General features: G+C 40.3%; 1 protein-coding gene across 12 annotated transcripts in view; it reads right to left on the bottom strand.

Annotated features, from left to right (window-relative positions):
* Positions 1–21,691, bottom strand: part of LOC101481040 (sodium bicarbonate cotransporter 3) — a 58,823-nt gene that overhangs the window by 26,637 nt on the left and 10,495 nt on the right. For 8 of the 12 annotated variants that reach the window (XM_076879397.1, XM_076879393.1, XM_076879398.1 and 5 more), the window contains exons 1-5: positions 8,427–8,545; positions 8,226–8,313; positions 3,589–3,670; positions 1,734–1,880; positions 182–320 (exon numbers count right to left, since the gene is read on the bottom strand). In XM_076879397.1, the coding sequence (XP_076735512.1) occupies positions 182–320; positions 1,734–1,880; positions 3,589–3,670; positions 8,226–8,313; positions 8,427–8,530 (560 nt within the window). In that variant the 5' untranslated portion in view covers positions 8,531–8,545. Of the gene's footprint in view, positions 1–181; positions 321–1,733; positions 1,881–3,588; positions 3,671–8,225; positions 8,314–8,426; positions 8,546–21,691 lie in introns of those variants that run through there. The other 4 variants (XM_024798270.2, XM_076879399.1, XM_076879400.1 and 1 more) reach the window with 2 other exon arrangements.

The raw sequence follows: 21,691 nt of genomic DNA, 5'->3' as shown, positions 1-21,691 counted from the left end.
AGCTGATAGCTGTGATTATTTGTCAAAAAGACCTTAGGTAACACCTTCCCTTTTAAATCTAACTGAAAATTAATGGGTTTTTCTTTAAAAAGCCAATAGATCTGTGCTGTGGGCTTCTGTTCTGTCTTTTTTAAACTTCATATGGTCGTTATGCTGTTCACACTTTCATCTGCCTCCTAACCTGGCAGTCTCTCTCCACTCAGTGGCAGTGCCATCTCTAAAGGACAGCTCATCCATTTCGGTGAAGAGGTCGTGAGGGACGTGCTCCAGGTCATCATCCTCTGTACCCAAGATGAACTGTACCCTCTGGGATGGCGTGTCTAAACAGAGAGTGGAACAAAAGGCCAAGGTTCATTTTTGCAATAATTATAACAATAACAATAAAATTAAAGAAACTGAACAAACTGTCAGGAAATGCAGGGAAGATAGAAGTTTCCAAAATAAAGTATAAACTCAGAGCATTTTGGTTAGTGGCCCAATGTAAACAACTTTTCTTACTTCACAAGAAAATTGCACAGGGCAGATGTCTTATTCTTAAATGTTTATTTCAACTCTAAAGGATGATGTGGGAAAATGCTCTGTGAAAGCAGAGATTAAATCTACAATTATAAAGCCGGATGGATTGCGTCTATGTGTAGCTGGTCACGACAACCATCTATGTAATTGCTTTTCTTTGAGGAAGAATACCAAGAAGTGTGCTAAAGAGAATAATAAAACTCGGACGCTTTAGCAACTTCCTTTTCATGTCTGATTGAATTAAGAGATACAGTATTAGGATATCTGAAACCACAGAGAAGAAGGAAATAGATAAAGTATATTAGAAGACTAAACTCCACAGGGAGGCAGAAATTAAATAGTTGAAGTGAAAACAGGTGAGTTACTTTCTGTTAACACAAGGGTACATTGTGTGGTGATTTGGTGTCTATTACGCACTCAATATTAACACTTGATTTCCAACTGAAAAACATTTATTTTCTGGAGCAAAAGCAGATACTGAAACATTTTTATAAACATCCCGAACACACTGAAGTGTTTTAGTTTGTCATCTCTGTATCACTGTGATAAACTGTTTTTATAAAACACATTTTTAGTCCTATCCCAAAAAGTCTACCTCAGAATATTGACACTTTAAATGATAAAACCGTGCTTTAAAAATAAAAGTATCTTTTGTTAGTTGCACTGTTACAAGGCTCGATTCAGTCTTTCATCGAGTTCAAAGTACTGCTTGGTTGCTTACGAGTCTTACAGCTGGAATGACGCAGCAACTTCAATCACAAATGCGTACGCACATCACTTAAAATGCCGGAGCCTTCAGTCTGTGAGAGGCCGTTCACAGCGGCCTTTAATGCCTTTTAGAGCTGCACTGTTTGACGTATGGAGAAAATCAGAGGGTTAAACAAAAGTAATTATCTAATTGCACACAGTGGCTACATTTTTTTTAACTTAAGCTTTTTGTGGATGCTTTACTTAAAGATTTTATGTGGAGTTTTTCATTCATTATATTAAAAGATTCTACCTATTCTAGATTATAGGAGATTCTATTTAATATGTGAAGGAAGCCCATTAGTGTGCGGTAATAGATAAGGTAAGGTTCAAAGGTACACACTAGCTGCAAGCTACAATACTGTGGGATGGGATATAAGAAAACAGAGCAGACTAGAGAAAGAAAAGTAAAAAAAAAAATGGCATGTGATATGGATGAAATTGCAATTAAGTTCAAAATAGTCGCCAACCATAAGTAGGAGAATCCCTGCCATCTTCTTTCCCCTCCTCGGAATCTCTATTCTTCTTCTTTCTTTGCTTGTGTCCTCTGTGGCGATGCCTCCGCTTACTCTCCCTCCCAAGAGGAACATGGACACCCACGTACACTGCTCTGTGGCCTAGGAAAAGTAAAGATGCAATATCTATTGACACACTGTATTACACTGTGACACAGCTTCTAATCTGCAAACACTTTACCAGCACCAATAATTGGATGTGAAAAAAGAGATTCATTGAAATTTTATTAATTATTGTCTGCTTGTGTAGGAAATAAAAGGAGGGGAGAAACGCCATTCAACCTCCTTATGCATGTTAACATAATCATTTGTCTGCCAGAGGACACGGTGCAACTTACCTGTTCCCAACACACCTGTTTGGAAGCCACAAACACAAAAACCAGCAGATCCAGAGTCAAGCAGAACATAAATGAGTGAATAAATAACTACACATAACAAATATTATAGAAATCTGTTTCTATTTTGTGTATCTGAAAGGAAAGAAAATATTGTTCAATATATGAGGATATGATTTTTAAATCAACAAATCCTGGCTCAAGTTTAAATGACCACAACTGCTATACATCTTGTTATAATGGATCTACATAAAATTTGAACTTTTTTTCTCTTCGGATAAAGAAGTAACAGTTCTATATCTAGCAAACCTGACAGATTCGAGGTATAACTCCTCGGGTATAACGACAGCATACAGCTCACAAACCACATGTGCAGCAACATTATTTTGTGCATTTTTTCGTGGACAATCCCGACACTGCAACTGTGCAGAGTGGAAATGCTATAGTCATTTCCTGCATATCGGTAGCTTAAATTTTTAACTTATAGAAAAAAATAATTAGATTGTGGAGCAGATCTCACGGCACAAATACCATTCAAGTTCTCACTTGAAAAGGTCATCCATGCTCTCATTTCAGACTTCACTACAATAATGCACTTTACACCAACCATCAGTTACTATAAAATGTACAGGCTAGAGTTAATTAAAAATTTAGCTGCCAAGCTTTAAAAACATAGCAAAAGGAGTGATTTTCTTGTTGGCTTTTAAAGCTCTACGCTCCTCTCAGGCTCCTGCTTCACATCTGCAAGTTGCCGAGCTTATATAGGGATATAAGTGGAATTAAACACTAATATTAAAAAACACTAAACTATGTTGAAAAAGGTTTACACTGTGAAAGCAGTATCATATTTCCAGGGACACACACATTCAAGAAAAAAAGGCAATTAATTTCTTTCCTATTCTTTTGAGAGCTTCAAATAAAAAAAAAATATGGAGGAAAACCATAAACGTGACACCCCACACCAGTTTGATCTTCTCTTCATTATTGTTACTGCGACAAAGGAGCCATATTGCAAAAAGACAGCACCCCATTTTCACCCTGCATTTGCTACCAATACCCTTTTCTTTGTAGATGAGTCATCGTTCTTTGATCTGAATGGGAGGAGGATTAAAATCAAGAGAAAAGGATTGAGCGTAAGGGACACAAGCACAAGTCTAACAGATGGAGACAAACACCGAGAGCAAAGACAACAGAAAAAAGGCGCAGGAGATGAAAGAGCATGAAGAGAAGAAAAAAAATGGACAGCTTAGCTGGACAGAAAGCAGAGGGCTCCAGCAGTGCCTTAAAACTGAGATAATACTGAGAGGAAGTTATAGTTATGGATCCACTTGAAGAAAGATGCTTTTACTTGAATCTTGAAAGTGTTTCCACCTGATGAGTGCTGGCTTAATCCTACATTTCCATTACACAGTAAAGCACAAGAAATATCAATAGTTGCAAGAAAAATACTTGTGGTCTGGCAGTTTTAAACTTACTTTCAAAATCGTCTTTCTCATAGTTTGAGAGAGTGGCGAAGCTCGTCTTTCCGTGGTCAACAATCGCCTCCTCATCTAGACCCTGACAAAAAAAAAAAAAGAAGAGGTAAGAAGCTAAAAGAGGATTGATGGTTTGCATAAGAAAAAATGTGTATTTTCACATTAGTTATGCATTTTTTGTGTTTTATTTTCCCATTTTTTATGATTTTTTTTAGAAAACTCGACCCTAAAAGCTTTTATGCTTTGATAGATGATCAAGGGACACCTTGATCACTCTGCAGGGGTTTAAAGCAGAAATAACAATGTCAGAAAATCACCTGTGAGGTGGGTGAACAAGTTGTTTTTGGATTTGTATATATACACCCCATAGTCAATAATGCTGCAGCTTTGCATTTAAGCTCATAAGTACAACAAGCTTTTTGGTTTTACACACAGCTAATAGCTCATTTCCAGACCACTTAACATGGCAGTCAAGAGAATTAACTTTGCCAATGATCTGCACAAAAGTGCAATTACGGGCACTTAATGAGCAGTAGACAGATAACACATCTTATTTTCCCTCAATGAAATAACATAGTCAAACAGGTTAAATTTAGACCAAGTCTTTAACAACCCTGTCCACTGTATAATGCAGGACGGTATCACTTGCTGTTTTATTATCTATGTGCCATTTTCCTCAAACTAATTAGTCTGTATTGTACTATATATTAATTGTTGTAGTCCATGCAATTAAGGTTATGTTTCACAGCAACATCAAGAGGCTGGCTGGAGTCATTTAAAAAAAAAAAAAAAAAAAAAGAGAGAGAGAGAACATGACCTTAGTGAACATAATTAGCTTGATATCACTAGCATGGACACATCTAGAGATAAGGAGTTTGCAACAGTGAGGACATAAAGCTGTCAGGACACATAAAAACAAAGCCACATATCATTAACATTTCTTTATCAAATAATAGCACCCATAAAATCAGTATTACAGCACAGCAGCACACATTATCACACATGTGCTATACTGGTGAGGACACAACTGCCCCATTGATCGCCCAGAGCATTAATCATTTACCAGTATAGGGGTAACCTGAACCTTCAACGTGAAGGCGGCTCAATCTTTACACTAACTTTAAACCAAACCGCACCTCAAAAAATGTGAAATGCTCTCACAAGTGCACAGGTGTAACGAGACAAATTCACACCTAAATAGACAAAAACAACAGACTTGAGAGATGCTTTGCTGGAAAAAGTCTGGGTGTGTCTAACACTGGAAAATACCAGGTGACACACATTGTACTGAGGCAACAACCACAAAAATGAGAGGCGGGGGGGGGGGGGGGGGGGGGGCAATTTGTCAATTGATTCTCAAATCAAACCCCCAGTGTCACTGTGAATCTATTCGGCAAATCAAACTAGGCAGATCAATTTACTTTAACCATTACACCTCTGAGACACTGCATTTGTGAAGGGGGCACCTCCGACAATTTCAATAACTTCAGCTTATTTGCAAGGGAGAAAATCAACAGAAGATGGGGTTGTCCCGTCATAACAGGAAAATATTACATTTTACCGGTACATAAAACATTACATAAATATTACATTTAAGGCTATTAAATAGCTGATTTAAATTTCACAATAGATATAAAAAGACTTCAACATCACAATGTGGCACAGGTTCCTGAGTGCTGTTGTATGTGTCAACTCACTGAGTGAGAGGTAAAAGTAAGAAAGAGCAGCTTCTGTCAGTGGTTTGACGCTACGTAAAGCAAATATTGAAACTGTTTCAAACACTTTCAATCAGTTTCACTTTTGACAAAACTAACATTAACTATAAAAAGGTATCGTGATCAGGAAGGAACAGCTTTTTTTTAGCCAGACATGCATATAGACTCAAAGAGTGAGCTAATCCTAGCTCTGACTGTCAGGCTGATACAAAACAGAGATACCCAGTATTAGGTCTGAGATAAACCAATCCTTGTAGCTAGGATAATATATTTTCTTTCAGGTTTTTTATAAAAAAAAGGTTGAGAAAAGGATGAAGACTATAGCAACCAAAAATCTTAAGTTAATCTAATTCCTTATTATATTTGTAATATAATTATTTTTCTGCGACCTCACAAATATGTGACCTTCAGTATCTTATGTAAGTCACGCATAACAAGAAAACATTTCAACAAATACAAATCATCTGCTCTCATGCCTTAAGGACAAACACTTTGACGCAATACAATTCCCAATTGGAGGAGCCCGTCAACCCCTTCAGCCAATCACAGAGAGGCACAGCTGCCATGCAGGAGTGAGTGGAAACAAAAGGTGATGCTAGACATATGCTGGAAAGATACACGACACCTGAATGATATCACGGCCTTGTGTGCCACAGCATCTCAGTCATCTCTGCTATTCACACTTAGTTTCTTTCATTTTGATGGAAAGCACATACTCTTCTGCTCTCCCTCGTCCGTTATTGGCCTACTTGTATGAATGCGTCTTTAATGACATTCAGATATCGACACACATTTCCACCTACAATGAATGATGCCATCTGTGACTGAGCTTGTGTGAGCACTTATAAGTTTGGGAGCTTGCGTGTTTCTCAGTTGTTGGTGAATTTATATGATAATGAGGCACACTGCTCTCTGGCAGTGCCTTGATGGGGAGCAGTAATGATTCAGCGTAGGGAGAAGCACAGCAAGAAATTAATCTGTGTCTCTCTAGTAACTGCTGTTCTTTCCAAACAGCACAGTTCAGTAAAAGTGACCAACAGTGACTAAACTGGAACGGGTTTCTCCTTGTCATTCGTGATCAAAAAGTGCCAAGAAATATAACTAAGTGGGTGCCACACATCCAAGACGGAAGTTTGGCATTTAGTTGTTGACCTCCTGTTTTTATATTTGTTTGTTTTATTCAGATGTGACTATTTGGAGGAAAAAGTACAGCTAAGGAGATTAGCTAATGCTAGCTGGCCTAGACAAGTTGCATCTATAATTCATTGTGATATTAAATGGAAGGCTGATTTTGGATAGCAAAAAGCAGGCTAAATATATGTACCCAATACCTCTTGGAGAAATTGGACAGCTAACTGTTTTTTTGCCAGGTGCAGAAAACCCCCAACTGGGAGCCGTGGGTGAGGCACTTTGATATTCTTTACCATGGCAACCAACCAAACTAAGGTGTTGCAAATATCTGATCAGCCAGGAGCAAAGACAATGATCCTCCAAGCATTATTTTTCTTATTAGTATTATCTTGTCTGCGGATATCATTTGTTACAGGTATGGACACTAAAGAGTAGCCATATCCAATTCTCCCATATTGTTATTGTCCCATACTGTAACATCTAGTCCTTTTACTGAATCAGAACTCTGGGGTGATCCAGTGACCGCTGCGAAAGAGCAGCTGACAATCAGGGAAAGACCAGATGACAGACTGGAAAGACTGCTGACAGGAGGAAATAGACCCTAATGGGGCTGGTGTGGGTTAGCACCTCATACCAGCAGGACCCAGCGCTTTTTAGCATACTTGGGTACACCCAATATTGCTACAGAAATCTCAAAGGAAAAGATACCCCTAGGGTCTGCCTTTCCGTATGGATTTAATGGCAATGAACCATGGAACGTAACCAATGATCAGCCAGCATTGCAAATAATGGACCATCAATGGAAAGGAAAGAATTCTGCAAAACTGCATTTGTGACTGGTCAAAACTAACAACTGACATGGGCCTTAAAATCCACCAAGGCAGGAAGAAGTGCCTCAGCAAGCTGAGAAAGGGGTCTTGCATTGACACATACTTTTTAAGAAGTCAAATTGAAGTCCAGAGGCAGGAGAATCCCCACAGTCCTTAGGGTATCAGCACCCCGTTCGAAGTTCATTGTCATACAGACCCCCCCCAATAGTCTCCTGATTGGAACTCAGTCAAATCCAGCCAGTAGCAGTTCCCAAACTTGAGCTTAGCCAGCCACACCCAATATTAGATTCTAGCACAGGGCCCGGCCATTTAATATCAGCCCCTAGCTTAGAGTTTAGCCATCAACAGCTAGCAACACATTTGTGTACAGATGTAAGCCAGCCACAATCAACACCATGTTCCAGCCCAGAGCTCATCCAGAAGCAGCCAACAGAATCTTCGAACACTGAGTCTAGCCAAGCACTGCCAGCAAGGGAAAGGAAGATGGAAGGTAGGAAAGATCAGATTATGTGGCCCAGATCCAGTGAGAAAAGAAAGTGGGAAACCATTGACTCGGAACTGGCTCTTATACTAGATGAACAAATGGGTCCAGTTTAAAGGAAGTTGGAGAACCTGGGAACTATCATCTACAGCTATGGGGCCGAGCGATTTGGGGTAAAGAACAAGACTCAGAGACAGCAGAAAGGCCCTTTAAACCAGGTAAAGTCCAGGAGACAGTAGGAAATTGACAGATTAGTGAAAGAGAGAAGACAACTGAGGAAACAGTGGAGGAGGGCCTATGAGACAGAAAGGGAGGAACTCACTGCCCTGCAGGAGGAAATAAGGCAACAACTTACTAAGCTGCGAAGAGCAGAACACCTCACACCCATACAACTTTGTTAAGGGCCTTTTTGTCAAAGAGAAGAGCGGGTGCTTCAAAATGCCCATAAAAGACCTGGAAGATCATCTGAGGAAAACTTACTCTGAGGATTGGAGGCATGAGCCAGTTACCATTCCAAGTGATATGCCGCCTATCCAGGCACCTGAACACCAAATGGACATAAGACCGCCTACATGGAGTAAAGTGGAGAAGGTAGTGAAGCAGGCAAGAGCAGCATCAGCCCCAGGACCTAATGGCATCTCATATAGGCTAAATAAAAACACCCCACAAGTTCTCAAATACCTGTGGAAGCTGATGAAGGTAGTGTGGCAGAAAGGAGTGATTCCAAAGGCTTGGCGAAAAGCAAGAGGTATTCTGATCCCTAAGGAGAAGAACTCCTCATCCATCAGCCAGTTTTGCAGATCAGCCTGCAGAACTTAGAGGGAAAGATCTTTAGTGTCTTGGCCCAAAGATTATCTACTTTCCTACAAAGAAAAAACTACAGGGAGTGCAGAATTATTAGGCAAATGAGTATTTTGTCCACATCATCCTCTTCATGCATGTTGTCTTACTCCAAGCTGTATAGGCTCGAAAGTCTACTACCAATTAAGCATATTAGGTGATGTGCATCTCTGTAGTGAGAAGGGGTGTGGTCTAATGACATCAACACGCTATATCAGGTGTGCATAATTATTAGGCAACGTCCTTTCCTTTGGCAAAATGGGTCAAAAGAAGGACTTGACAGGCTCAGAAAAGTCAAAAATAGTGAGATATCTTGCAGAGGGATGCAGCAGTCTCAAAATTGCAAAGCTTCTGAAGCGTGATCATCGAACAATCAAGCGTTTCATTCAAAATAGTCAACAGGGTCGCAAGAAGCGTGTGGAAAAACCAAGGCGCAAAATAACTGCCCATGAACTGAGAAAAGTCAAGCGTGCAGCTGCCAAGATGCCACTTTCCACCAGTTTGGCCATATTTCAGAGCTGCAACATCACTGGAGTGCCCAAAAGCACAAGGTATGCAATACTCAGAGACATGGCCAAGGCTGAAAGACGACCACCACTGAACAAGACACACAAGCTGAAACGTCAAGACTGGGCCAAGAAATATCTCAAGACTGATTTTTCTAAGGTTTTATGGACTGATGAAATGAGAGTAGGGCTGCCACGATTTGTCGACTAGTCACGATTACGTCGACTATCAAAATCGTCGACGACTGATTTAATAGTCGACGCGTCGTTTGAAGCTTTGTAAGATCCCAAAAGACGCAAGAATAAGAAGCAGGATTTAAGAGTGTAATAACGGACTGAAACAGAAGATGGCAGCACTGCATGTACAAGGATGCCAGCTGCCGTTAAACCCCGAAGAAGAAGAAGCTGTGTCCCAGAATTCATAGCACAGCCCTGCTCAGTTTCCAACAATGGCGGCAGCTAGTTAGTTTTAATATTACTCTTATTATTCTTTCTGGGTCACAAAATAAACGTTTAACATATTTTCAGGCGAGAATGTAGCTGTGTAAACCTCAAATATCTGCTCAGTTTATCAAGACACCACATATTTTCAAAAGCGCTCCGACGTTTTCGGAGACGTCTGTTACCCACTAGCTCGATAGCTAGCCGGAGCTAGGTCACTAGCACCGTGAGAACACCGGACTCCCGGCAAATTGTTTTCAAACCCACCGCTGTCTTTCGCTACTCAGGTTAAACATGATATATGAGTCACTTAGATAAATTAAAAATGTTATTGTTTGACTTTTTTCAGTATTTTATTTGTTCCTGAGTAAATCGGTTTGGCTGAGATTAAAGTTTTTACACAGCTGAATAAACGTCAAGCAGACAGCTGATTATCAGAAGTGTGAGATGCTCCAGAATATACTCCGGTGTCCTGTTATATTTTAGATAGCAAGGAGTTTATTAAACTTCACCAAAACAATCTGCAGATTTCATTAAAATTTAATAAACTATCATCTTGTCTTTATTTTTAGTTAGCACCTTAAAAGCTTAAAGCTGTAAGCTAATGATAGTTATATAAGAGCAGATGCTGCTGGTGCAATAAGCTGTAGTTTTACGTCCAATGGATGATGATCTGATTAGTCGACTAATCGCATAAATAATCGGTGACTAGTCGACTATCAAAATAATCGTTTGTGGCAGCCCTAAATGAGAGTGAGTCTTGATGGGCCAGATGGATGGGCCCGTGGCTGGATTGGTAAAGGCAGAGAGCTCCAGTCCGACTCAGACGCCAGCAAGGTGGAGGTGGAGTACTGGTTTGGGCTGGTATCATCAAAGATGAGCTTGTGGGGCCTTTTCGGGTTGAGGATGGAATCAAGCTCAACTCCCAGTCCTACTGCCAGTTTCTGGAAGACACCTTCTTCAAGCAGTGGTACAGGAAGAAGTCTGCATCCTTCAAGAAAAACATGATTTTCATGCAGGACAATGCTCCATCACACACGTCCAAGTACTCCACAGCGTGGCTGGCAAGAAAGGGTATAAAAGAAGAAAAACTAATGACATGGCCACCTTGTTCACCTGATCTGAACCCCATTGAAAACCTGTGGTCCATCATCAAATGTGAGATTTACAAGGAGGGAAAACAGTACACCTCTCTGAACAGTGTCTGGGAGGCTGTGGTTGCTGCTGCACGCAATGTTGATGGTGAACAGATCAAAACACTGACAGAATCCATGGATGGCAGGCTTTTGAGTGTCCTTGCAAAGAAAGGTGGCTACATTGGTCGCTGATTTGTTTTTGTTTTGTTTTTGAATGTCAGAAATGTATATTTGTGAATGTGGAGATGTTATATTGGTGTCACTGGTAAAAATAAATAATTGAAATGGGTATATATTTGTTTTTTGTTAAGTTGCCTAATAATTATGCACAGTAATAGTCACCTGCACACACAGATATCCCCCTAAAATAGCTAAAACTAAAAACAAACTAAAAACTACTTCCAAAAACATTCAGCTTTGATATTAATGAGTTTCTTGGGTTCATTGAGAACATGGTTGTTGTTCAATAATAAAATTATTCCTCAAAAATACAACTTGCCTAATAATTCTGCACTCCCTGTATATTGACACATCAGTGCAGAAGGCTTGCATCCGGGGCTTCTCGGGATATCTGGAACATGCCAGCATCATCTGGCACCAGATTCAAACTGCCAAGAAAGAACAAAGAGACCTTCATGTGGTCTTTTCAGAACTTGCCAACGCCTTTGGGTCAGTTCCGTACAAGATCTTGTGGATGACTTTCAACTATTTCAGCGTACCAAACCATATCACAGGACTGGTCAAGACCTACTTTCAGGATTTACAGTTTTGTGTGACAGCTGAGAACACCACCACAGCCTGGCAGCACCTGGGAATTGGAGTTATGGTAGGCTGCACGATTTCCCCTCTGGGATTTATCATGGCAATGGAATTGATCATGCGGGAATCTCGGTGGGTAGTGGGAGGTGAAAGACTCAAGAGTGGCCTTTGTCTTCCTCCCATTGGAGCCTACATGGATGACATGACCATCATTACAACAACAAAACCATGTACTAGGCCATTGCTACAGAAGCTCCAGGAAAACATTGAATGGGCAGGAATGGAGTTTAAGCCAAGTAAATCTCGCAGCATCTGCATCATAAAAGGAAAACTGACAGCTGAGCAATTCTATATCGGTGGAGAACCAATTCCAACAGTCTTAGAGAAGCCCATAAAGAGCCTGGGACGGTGGTATAACAGAGACTTTAATGATACGTGGCAACTAGCACTCACAGACTCCCGGGACCCCATAGTGAGAGGCACTGCTCCCACCCGAGCAACGGGGAGGAAGTGGACCGCAACCTCATCTGTGCTACAGGCCAAATCTGCTCTCTGGCATCGTGACGTGGTGGGTCATGTCCAACAGGGCAGAGGATTTGGTCTTGGAGCAGTAACACCTCGGTGGCAACTGAACATCGAAAAATGGTGAAGGAGGTGCGTCGACAGGAGGAAACACCCAGACATGCCAGAGCCAAGCAGGGCCGCTGGATGAATTGGGAGAGTGTGGACAAGAGGAAATCTGGGGAATGGAGTCTAATAGACTAATTTTCGTCATCAATGTGACATACGATGTGCCACCTTCCCCAATAAATCTGCAGCTGTGGTTTGGAAAGGACCCATCCTGCCCCCTGTGTACAGTCCCAGCCACACTCAAGCACATCTTGGTTGGTTGTACGACTAGCCTTACTCAGGGCAGATATACATGGAGACACAACCAGGTCCTCAGGTGTCTAGCAGAGAAAGTTGAGTGCAAAAGAAAATCCATCAACGCTCAACCTTTCACGAACCAAGAAGATCGTTGGCTTTCATCAACATTTGTCCAGGAGGGAGACAAGTCGAGGGCAAGCCCCTCAACCCCGGACCTGGGCCTGCTGAAGGTTGCCAGGGATTGGCAGATGCAAGTGGACTTGGATCAGAAGCAAATTTTCCAGCAGGGATTGTAACAACTACTCTGCGACCAGACCTCGTCCTTTGGTCTAGCGCCCAAAAACTTGCATACATCATTGAGCTGACAGTACCATTTGAGGAAGCATTTGAGCGTAAGAAGCTACGGTATGACAACTTGGCAGCTGAGGCAGAGGACAGAGGCTGGAGGATCAAGGTGCGCCCGGTGGAAGTGGGATGCAGGGGCTTTGTTGCCAGTAAAACAGCAACATTGCTAAGAGAGATTGGGATCAGAGGACAGGCGCAACGGCAGGCTATAAGAGAATTAGCTAACACTGCTGAGAGGACCAGTCACTGGCTATGGCTAAAAAGGGCTGACATCATTTGGGCAGCTAAGGCAGTAAGCTAACCGCGAGAGAAAAAAAAAAATTCCGCTCTTCTCCCCTCTGCTCTTGTTCCCTTTTCTGGGAGGGAGTGGGGGGGTAGAGCGTACCTAATGATCCGGCGGGGAGGTGTGGGAAGCCAGATTGGGCGCACCCCTTCCGGCTCTCCTATCTTGTCTTTTTGTCTTACTTCTCTCTATCACCTTTTCTATCCCTTTGAGGAAGTTACCTCCTTAGTATTTATAGAGCCTAACTATTATTTCTCAGTTGCAGTGAATAGATAGTAGAAAATAACTATACAAAACTAAACAGAAGAAAGAAGAAGAGAAATAACAATTTAATATAAACTAGTGACACACTCCGGGGTAGGGCTGGGCGATATGACCCAAAATTCATATCTCGATATTTTTTAGCTGGATGGCGATATAAGATATATATCTCGATATATTTTTTTTTAAGCCATAAAGTAAGAACAAAAAGAGAGTTCTTAGTCAAAGCTGTGTCCCAGATGTCACACAGGCACTTTTATTAACATACAGCACAGATGTACATGAAAAATTACTCAAAATTAAATTATGAGCATTCATTAAATAATAATGCTCCATAAATAAAAGAAAACAAGGTTGTTTTTGTGCTAAACAAAGAGCTCACAATTGTGCAGTCAAAATGTAAACTAAAAGACGCTGAGCGTAATAACAAAGATTTCACAGCTGCTCTGTTCCCAAGTTTTACTGTGTGACTGATAGCCTGGAGTTTGAAATCCGCTTCATAACCACGTCTCTTACAGGTGCCATTTATGGTCCTTATACACACACAATACGGTAATATTACGTTGATGCACAGTACGTATCACTCCGCGAAGCTCTTCGGTAGCCGTAATGCGCCGACAATCTATCAAGCGGTGCAGCTCCGTAGCTTACCAAAGTCGTACTCAAACATTTTTGACAGATTGCTGAGCGCCGTGTACCACATAAAATCGGTTCGCGGCCATCAAGCACAACCAGAATTCATACATAAGGCGCGCTATCAACTTTTGAGAGAATGAAAGGATTTTAGGGTTAGCGCTGTTAGCTCGTTAGCGCGGTTAGCTCGTTAGCATGTTTAGCTCGTTAGCACGTTGACGCCGTCCAGCCCCACGCATGGGGCGATGCGCAGTAACTCATTAACGGAGATTTGCCGTGTCCGTCTTGTCGCTGCCTGCACGTGAAGCGATGGGGTAGAAGGGGGAGTTGTCTTCAGTGAAGGCGAGGCGGAGTAACGTTGCGTAGAGACAAAAGTGGACGAAAGAGAGGCAAACTTGCGGCTCCACAACTATAATTATAACGTAACATAGACTATATCGATATAAAGGATATTGTCACATCTTATATCTCGTATAAAAATATATCGATATGTTTTAAAAACTCGATATATCGCCCAGCTCTACTCCGGGGCCTGATCAACCCTGGCAGGGCCTCCTTGGATGAGGGTGTCTAGTGATAATTGTCGAAGCACCCAATGAATCCAAGGTCCACTACTGACGATGTGTCCAAATTTCAATATGATAATCTAGATCAGATCTCTAATCCCTAAACCTAATCAAGGGGAAAAAAAGATGGCATATTAGCTTGGGTAAAAGACTGAAAGTTGAGACACACAAAATGTGTGCTGCTGTTAAGTTTCTGGGCTGTCTTTCCTCATAACAGCCATCCTTCAAGCTTCTCTCCATTTAAAGCAATGCATTATCAGGGACTGTAACATCTAGTCCTTTTACTGAATCAGATTCCGCAATTTTATAGGTTGCACACAGATCAGCTGTCTATTTGTTTGTGTCAAAAACTTTATAGCTGTTAATTACCTGAAAAAAAAAAAAGCACTAAATGCAGTGATCGGCGTGGAAGTGAGGGTCTCTATCTGATAGTGTCGCTAGAATTTTTAGCATCTTGCAAAAACAAGGCGCTCCAATTAAAAACTTAATACCATAATATGATGGTACTGTGCTTTTTGGACAAAGGAAGAAAACCTTTCAGTTTAATAAGCCGGCTAAATAACCAGCACCCTGAAAGGATCAAAGTATTCAAGGTAAATGAGTTTCGATTTAACCTCCAACAATATTTTTAATATTATTATATTTTCAGTATTATCCTTCTTATCTTATCCTAAAAATCATATTACTTTTTTTCTTTTGACAAAGCTGACATTACTGTTATACAATCAGCTATGTTCCAAAGGCCAATATGTTTATAACAGCTAACATTTTTAAAATGCTTAAGCTAGCATAATGTTATATATGCTATACCTCATGGAAATTATAGAAAAGTATTAAGAAACCACTTCAGTCTTTCAACAAAATATCTTTAGATATACATTAACAAATAGTCTTCCACTGCTATGTCAGTGATTTAATATGACCTTTTAATAATTATATTTTGAATTTAGAATTTCTGTAAAATGGCGTCCCTATCGCAGACTTGTCTTGAGAGACTTTACTTTACTCCGCACCTACACATGAGCCCTTCAGGCAGACTTCAAACGGATGTCAGAGAACTATAACTGGGCAGACTACCCGTGCATGGGTCTGCAGCTGTTCGTGTCTACAACCAAGTGTAATAACTGCCTAAAGGGATGCCAATTAGTCTCTTGTGGCCATTTGAGGCCACTAAAGACCATTTGTGGAACCTTTCATGTTGGTACATATGTGTGATGGCTTAATTTTTCATCCCCAGAGGCTTATGCTTAGCAAACGAAAAATGACTAACATATTAAAGTCACCCTATTTTTTATTTTTTTTTGATCAAGGTCTTTTTATTGAACTAAGAATTGCTTCAGAACAGTGTAACTAAAACCCAGCCAGAGAGGAAAGAAGAGATAAAATAAAATAAAATTACAGATACAAAGTAAATAATAAAATAAATGAACAACAGCAAGGGAAAAAAAAAAAAAAAAAAAAAACACTCACACGCACACTAAGCGATAGTATCCGGACTTAATCTTTCAAAGTAAGTGAGAAAAGGTTGCCATGTGTCATAAAACCTCCGAACCGAACCTTTTACAGTGTAGCGGATCTTTTCCAGCTGAGTATAGTACATGACATCCTTAACCCATTGCCCATATACAGGTGGAAGTGGCTCTTTCCATTTCAATAATATCATTCTACGGGCCAAAAGAGTGCCAAAGGCCAGAAGATCAGAGTGTGATTTGGAAAGACTGGCATCACAAAGCGTCACCCCAAAAATAGCTATAAACGGGCAGGGTGCATTTGGAACACCAAATACGTTGGAAATGGTTTCAAATATGCTTTTCCAAAAGCTACCCAGTTTTGGACATGCCCAGAACATGTGAAAAAGGGAAGCAGGCTCTCGTTTTCACCGGTCACATGTGGGGTCAAACCAATCCTTGATTTTGCTCAGTCTAGCTTTAGACCAATGGAGACGGTGAACCACTTTGAACTGAATCACCACATGTTTAAGGCAAATAGATGACGAAGAAATTCTATTGATTATCTTATCCCAAGTCTCATCTGCAATCCGTTGGCCAAGATCACTTCCCCATCGTTCCCTAAGTGATTGCAATGTGGACAGCCTAAAATTACTTAACAGCTCATAAACATCACTTATAACCCGCTTGGCATTTGGTTTAAAATCAAAACTATCAACTAAAAGGGATGGAGGTGGACAGGACGGAAAGCACTCAGTATTAGAAGCAACAAAATTCCTGAGTTGTAGATACCTGAAAAAGTGTGACTGAGGGATCTTGAACTTGTTCACCAGCTGTTCAAATGAGGAAAAGATATTGTCTGTGAAAAGAGCAGTCACTGATGTTATTCCAAGTTTTGTCCATATGTTAAATGCCTTGTCCGTTAAGGATGGGGAGAACATGCAATGTCTATGCGGTGGTGCATTAAGAGAGAGTTCAGTCTGTTTAAAGTGCCTTCTGAGCTGATACCATAATTTCAGTGAGTGGACAACAAGAGGATTCGTGGTGAAGCTGGAGATCTGTCCCGCCAGAGGTAATCTGGCACACAGCAAAGACACCAGGGAGGATTGACTCACCGACAGCTGCTCCAGTGTTACCCATGATGATGATAAATTATCATGGTCTTTTATCCAGTACAATAATGCCCTTATATTAGCTGCCCAGTAATAAAACAAAAGATTTGGGAGTGCTAAGCCTCCTGCGCTCCGCGGTCTTTGTAATACACTCTGTTTCAGCCTAGGTGGTTTTTGTTCCAAATGAAGGAGGAGATTTGACTATTTAGATTATTAAAAAATGACTTAGTTAAAAAAATTGGAAGACACTGAAAAAGATATACAAATTTAGGAAATATAGTCATCTTAATGATATTTAATCTACCACCCAGCGAAAGAGGCAAGGACTCCCACTTTGGTAAATGGTAAATGGCCTGTATTTATATAGCGCTTTACTAGTCCCTAAGGACCCCAAAGCGCTTTACATATCCAGTCATCCACCCATTCACGCACACATTCACACACTGGTGATGGCAAGCTACATTGTAGCCACAGCCGCCCTGGGGCGCACTGACAGAGGCGAGGCTGCCGGACACTGGCGCCACCGGGCCCTCTGACCACCACCAGTAGGCAACGGGTGAAGTGTCTTGCCCAAGGACACAACGACAGAGACTGTCCAAGCCGGGGCTCGAACCGGCAACCTTCCGATTACAAGGCGAACTCCCAACTCTTGAGCCACGATCGCCCTTTCCAAAATCCTCTTTTAGCTTAGACAATAAAGGAAGATAATTAGTTTTATACAAGTCTCTATGGTTCTGCGTAATCCAAATGCCCAAGTATTGAACTTGTTATAGCTGAGTTTGAAAGGTGCTAAAATAGTTCCCCGGTTATTGTACCTAAAGGCATTGCCTCGCTTTTCCCGAAATTCACCTTATATCCGGAAATTGTCCCGAATTCCTTAAGTACATCTAAAAGTTTAGGAAGGCTATTTGAAGGGTTGGAAATAAAGAGAGACTTTATGCTCGACATCCCCACGACGTATTCCCTCTACCTCAACAGTGTCTCAGAGCAATAGCTAGCAGTTCAATTGCGATGGCAAAAAGGAGAGGTGACAAAGGGCACCCCTGTCGTGTGCCACGCTGAAGCTGAAAAAAGGGGGACAGACTATTGTTGGTCCGAATGGCCGCTACAGGGTCACAGTACAATACTTTTATCCAGGATACAAAATTACTCCCGAGGCCAAATTTTTCAAGCGTATGGAAAAGAAAGTCCCATCTCACCCGATCAAACGCTTTCTCAGCATCAAGTGAAATAACAGTTTCCAATACAGTACCTTTGACATGGCTATAGATTATGTCTAATATTAAAAAACGAGTACCTGTTTTTGATAAAGCCTGTCTAATCGGGTGAGATAATGGAGGGCAGATGTTTCTCTAAACGGCAGGCCAACACTTTAGCAAGGATTTTGGTGTCCGTGTTCACCAAAGATATTGGACGGTATGAGCCACAATCTAAATGATCCTTATCCTTTTTTAGAATTAGGGAGATCACTGCTTGACGCATTGTTGGAGGCAAGGATTGTGAGAGGAAAGATTCTTCAAAAGTTGATTTTAACAATGGATTCAATTGGTTAGAAAACTTCTTAAAAAAAATCAGAAGGATACCCGTCGGGGCCAGGTGATTTTCCAGACTGCATACTCCATATGGCCATGTCAATTTCAGCATTAGAAATGGGCTCCTCCAAACTGGTGGCCGCATCGTCTCCTAAGGAAGGGATATCAAGTTTCTCAAAGAAATTTTCTAGTGCCAGGTCATCCTTAGCGGGGGGGGGGGGGGGAGCTGTATAAAGTCTGATAGTATTTAAAAAAAAAAAACTATTATTTATACCTTGGTTATCCGTGCACCTTATTCCCTGGTCATTCCGGATCTCAGGGATAGCTTGATTAGCTGTTCTTTGTCGTAGCTGATGAGCTAGCAGCTTGCCTGTTTTTTCTCCATGTTTATACGAGTAGCTACGCAACTTCGAAATTAGATACTCAGCCTGTTTTAAAGTCACCTTTTAAAGGTCAAGAGCCAAATTTGCAATTCATTTCAACAGTGAGCTTCATTTAAAAAAATCCAAATCTTGTAATACAATAATAAAAGGCACCTCACTTCTGTATATAGAATTACTGTAAATTTTCAAAGCAAATGAAAAGATATTTTTCAGATTGAATATGAAATCTAACTAGCATAAAATGTGAGATATTTATTTATGAAGAACTGTCTCAAAAATTCTATTAAATAATTCTGGTAGCAGTCTAGTTAACACTATGGATGCCGCTGTCTTCAGGAATCACATGAACCAATGTTTACAAGCAAGGCATGTGAAGCTAGTTGGCTCATACATTATAATAAAATCTGTTAATTTTACTGCATAAACTACAGTTTGTATACAAACCCCCTTTGTCATGCATTCAGAGTATGTTGTTTACTGTTACATGCATGTTAGTGTGTTAAACATGTCTTTGGTGCCCTCGACCTTGCGTTGCTTGGTACAATTTAAGAACCCATGATGCAACATGTCACATAGCTTTCTTGAAAATAAACCCCACACTGTCAATCACAATCCCCAGGCTGGGGGGCGAGGGGGTTTATTCCTCCTCCGGCTCAACCACAGCTGTGCTTTGTAGCCATAATGACCAGTGTTACTGAGGAGGACTCAGAGACCAGAAGAGTAGACAGCTGAGTGAAAAAAGCCACTATATAATGTCATCAGTGTAGGGGTGTTAACAGAAGACAGATGTGTTTCTGGCTGCATCTGGCCACCATATGTACCTATAGCGTAAAGTTCTTTATCATTAAAATAAAAATGTGTGCAGTCTATAAGAGTCTAAAAGCAAAGCAACTTGAGCTTGTTTTGCTTCAGTTTTGAATCAATAAACAATATAAATCCAATATTTCATCCAGCTAGGTGATACTGGTCATCATCCAGCTCAATAATTAACAAAGCTGCTAGTAATGATTTGATGATTTATCGGTTATGAATATCTATCAAATTGCATTTTACCTTTTCTAACTCTTAACAATAAAAGGCTGGTACGGTGTGTTGTGTGTTTACATGGTAATATCACCAATGTGCAGTCAGTTTTATGGACGAGTGGAGATTTACAGCTCACATCATGCTTTAAGAGTAAACAAAAGCCATTTGTGTTGATTCAATGAGCTAGGCACACAATCTGTATGAACTCACCATTTAGAAGGGGATTTATCAAAAGGTAAAATAAAGGCGAAATGTACCAGCAAATATTCATTTATTGTTCAAGATTTTCTTTTAGGAAATTAGGGTGACTTACACACACACACACACACACACACACACACACACACACACACACACGCGCACACACACGCACACACACGCGCGATCAAGATGTAAATACAATACAACAGCATTTGATAAACATTGGTTAGTTGTGCTCTATATTAATATATTACTGTAAGGTTTACCTTAAATTGCACTTCCAGCCTCAGTTGAATTAGAATATTGGACACATTGTTTGAACTAACACACTGCATTTGTTTTGTGCAAATGTTACTAATGTGACTAATGACAAAAAAAATATCTTTTTAATCCTTGAAACTTATTAAAAGTAGCACGAGTTTAAAAACGAAACTCCTCAGTAACAAAACACCAATGGAACTAGCAAACAAATTAATCTAATTAACAGATTACTAAAAAAAGAAGTCTTCTCATTCTATTTGATTCATTGCTTCACTTTAAGCCGGCAACAAATTTAAGCTAATTTCATCATTAACAACGTGCAGGGTGACCTCATTTCTTTTACTGTGTTTGTAAGGGAGTAAAATAACGGCTCGGCTGCCAAACACCTCTTCAGCAAAACAGACAGTGAATGAAACAACCACCCAACAACACAACAGACCTTGGTCCGTCTAATCTTAATTCTTTGCCAACCCTGCTGTACTGGGATCTGATCCAAAGAAGAGGAAATGACGCAAGAGTACATAGTGAGAAACCTGTCCTCAGAATACCATCTCTGTCTCACAAATGCAGCTTATAGATGGCAATGTATACTGCCGATTTGTCTCAAAACACCATAGCACAAATATTAAATATAAATAAATATATTCTGATTGGGATAATAAAATTAGAGATGCATAAAATTGAGATAGATGGCTGCTTAAAAAAAGTGGGCTCCATGATACAGTATGCCAATGAGGCACAACATTATGACCCTGTCTGCCTAACAGGTTTTTAATAGTGTAAGTATTTAACTTGATATATCTCTAACACTAGTGATGTTATTTTGGCCAGCACCTCCTGTATTTATACACTGATATTGTGCATATATATATATATATATATATATATATATATATATATATATATATATATATATATATATTTATTTTAGGGGTGCAACGATACACAAAATTCACGGTTCGGTTCGATACTTTGGTGTCACGGTTCGATATTTTTTCGATACAAAAAAAATGTTCATGCCTTTTTAATTTGTCATTTATTAAAATTATAAATATATATTTTAACTCAAAAGTACAGTTTTTAAATTTAACCCTAACCCTTGTGCGTGTTTTTTATTTTGACAGCGAATGCACACCTGCGGACCACTTATGTGCAGCCCTGGTTATTTAGCTCGTCATATTGCAGCCACAGAAATTATTTTGTCCATGAAACCATAAAGCTGCACTTTCTTTTTGCCTTATAGTCTGATTTGTCATAACTTCTCCTGCTGCTTTTACACACGCACTCACATAAGCTCAGCGATTCTCTGCGCGATCAACCTCTCACATGTTTAAGCTTGCTGCAGG

This window comes from Maylandia zebra, linkage group LG22 (assembly GCF_041146795.1).
Source record: "Maylandia zebra isolate NMK-2024a linkage group LG22, Mzebra_GT3a, whole genome shotgun sequence".
Lineage (NCBI taxonomy): Eukaryota > Metazoa > Chordata > Actinopteri > Cichliformes > Cichlidae > Maylandia > Maylandia zebra.
This window is presented reverse-complemented; position numbering and strand designations above follow the sequence as displayed.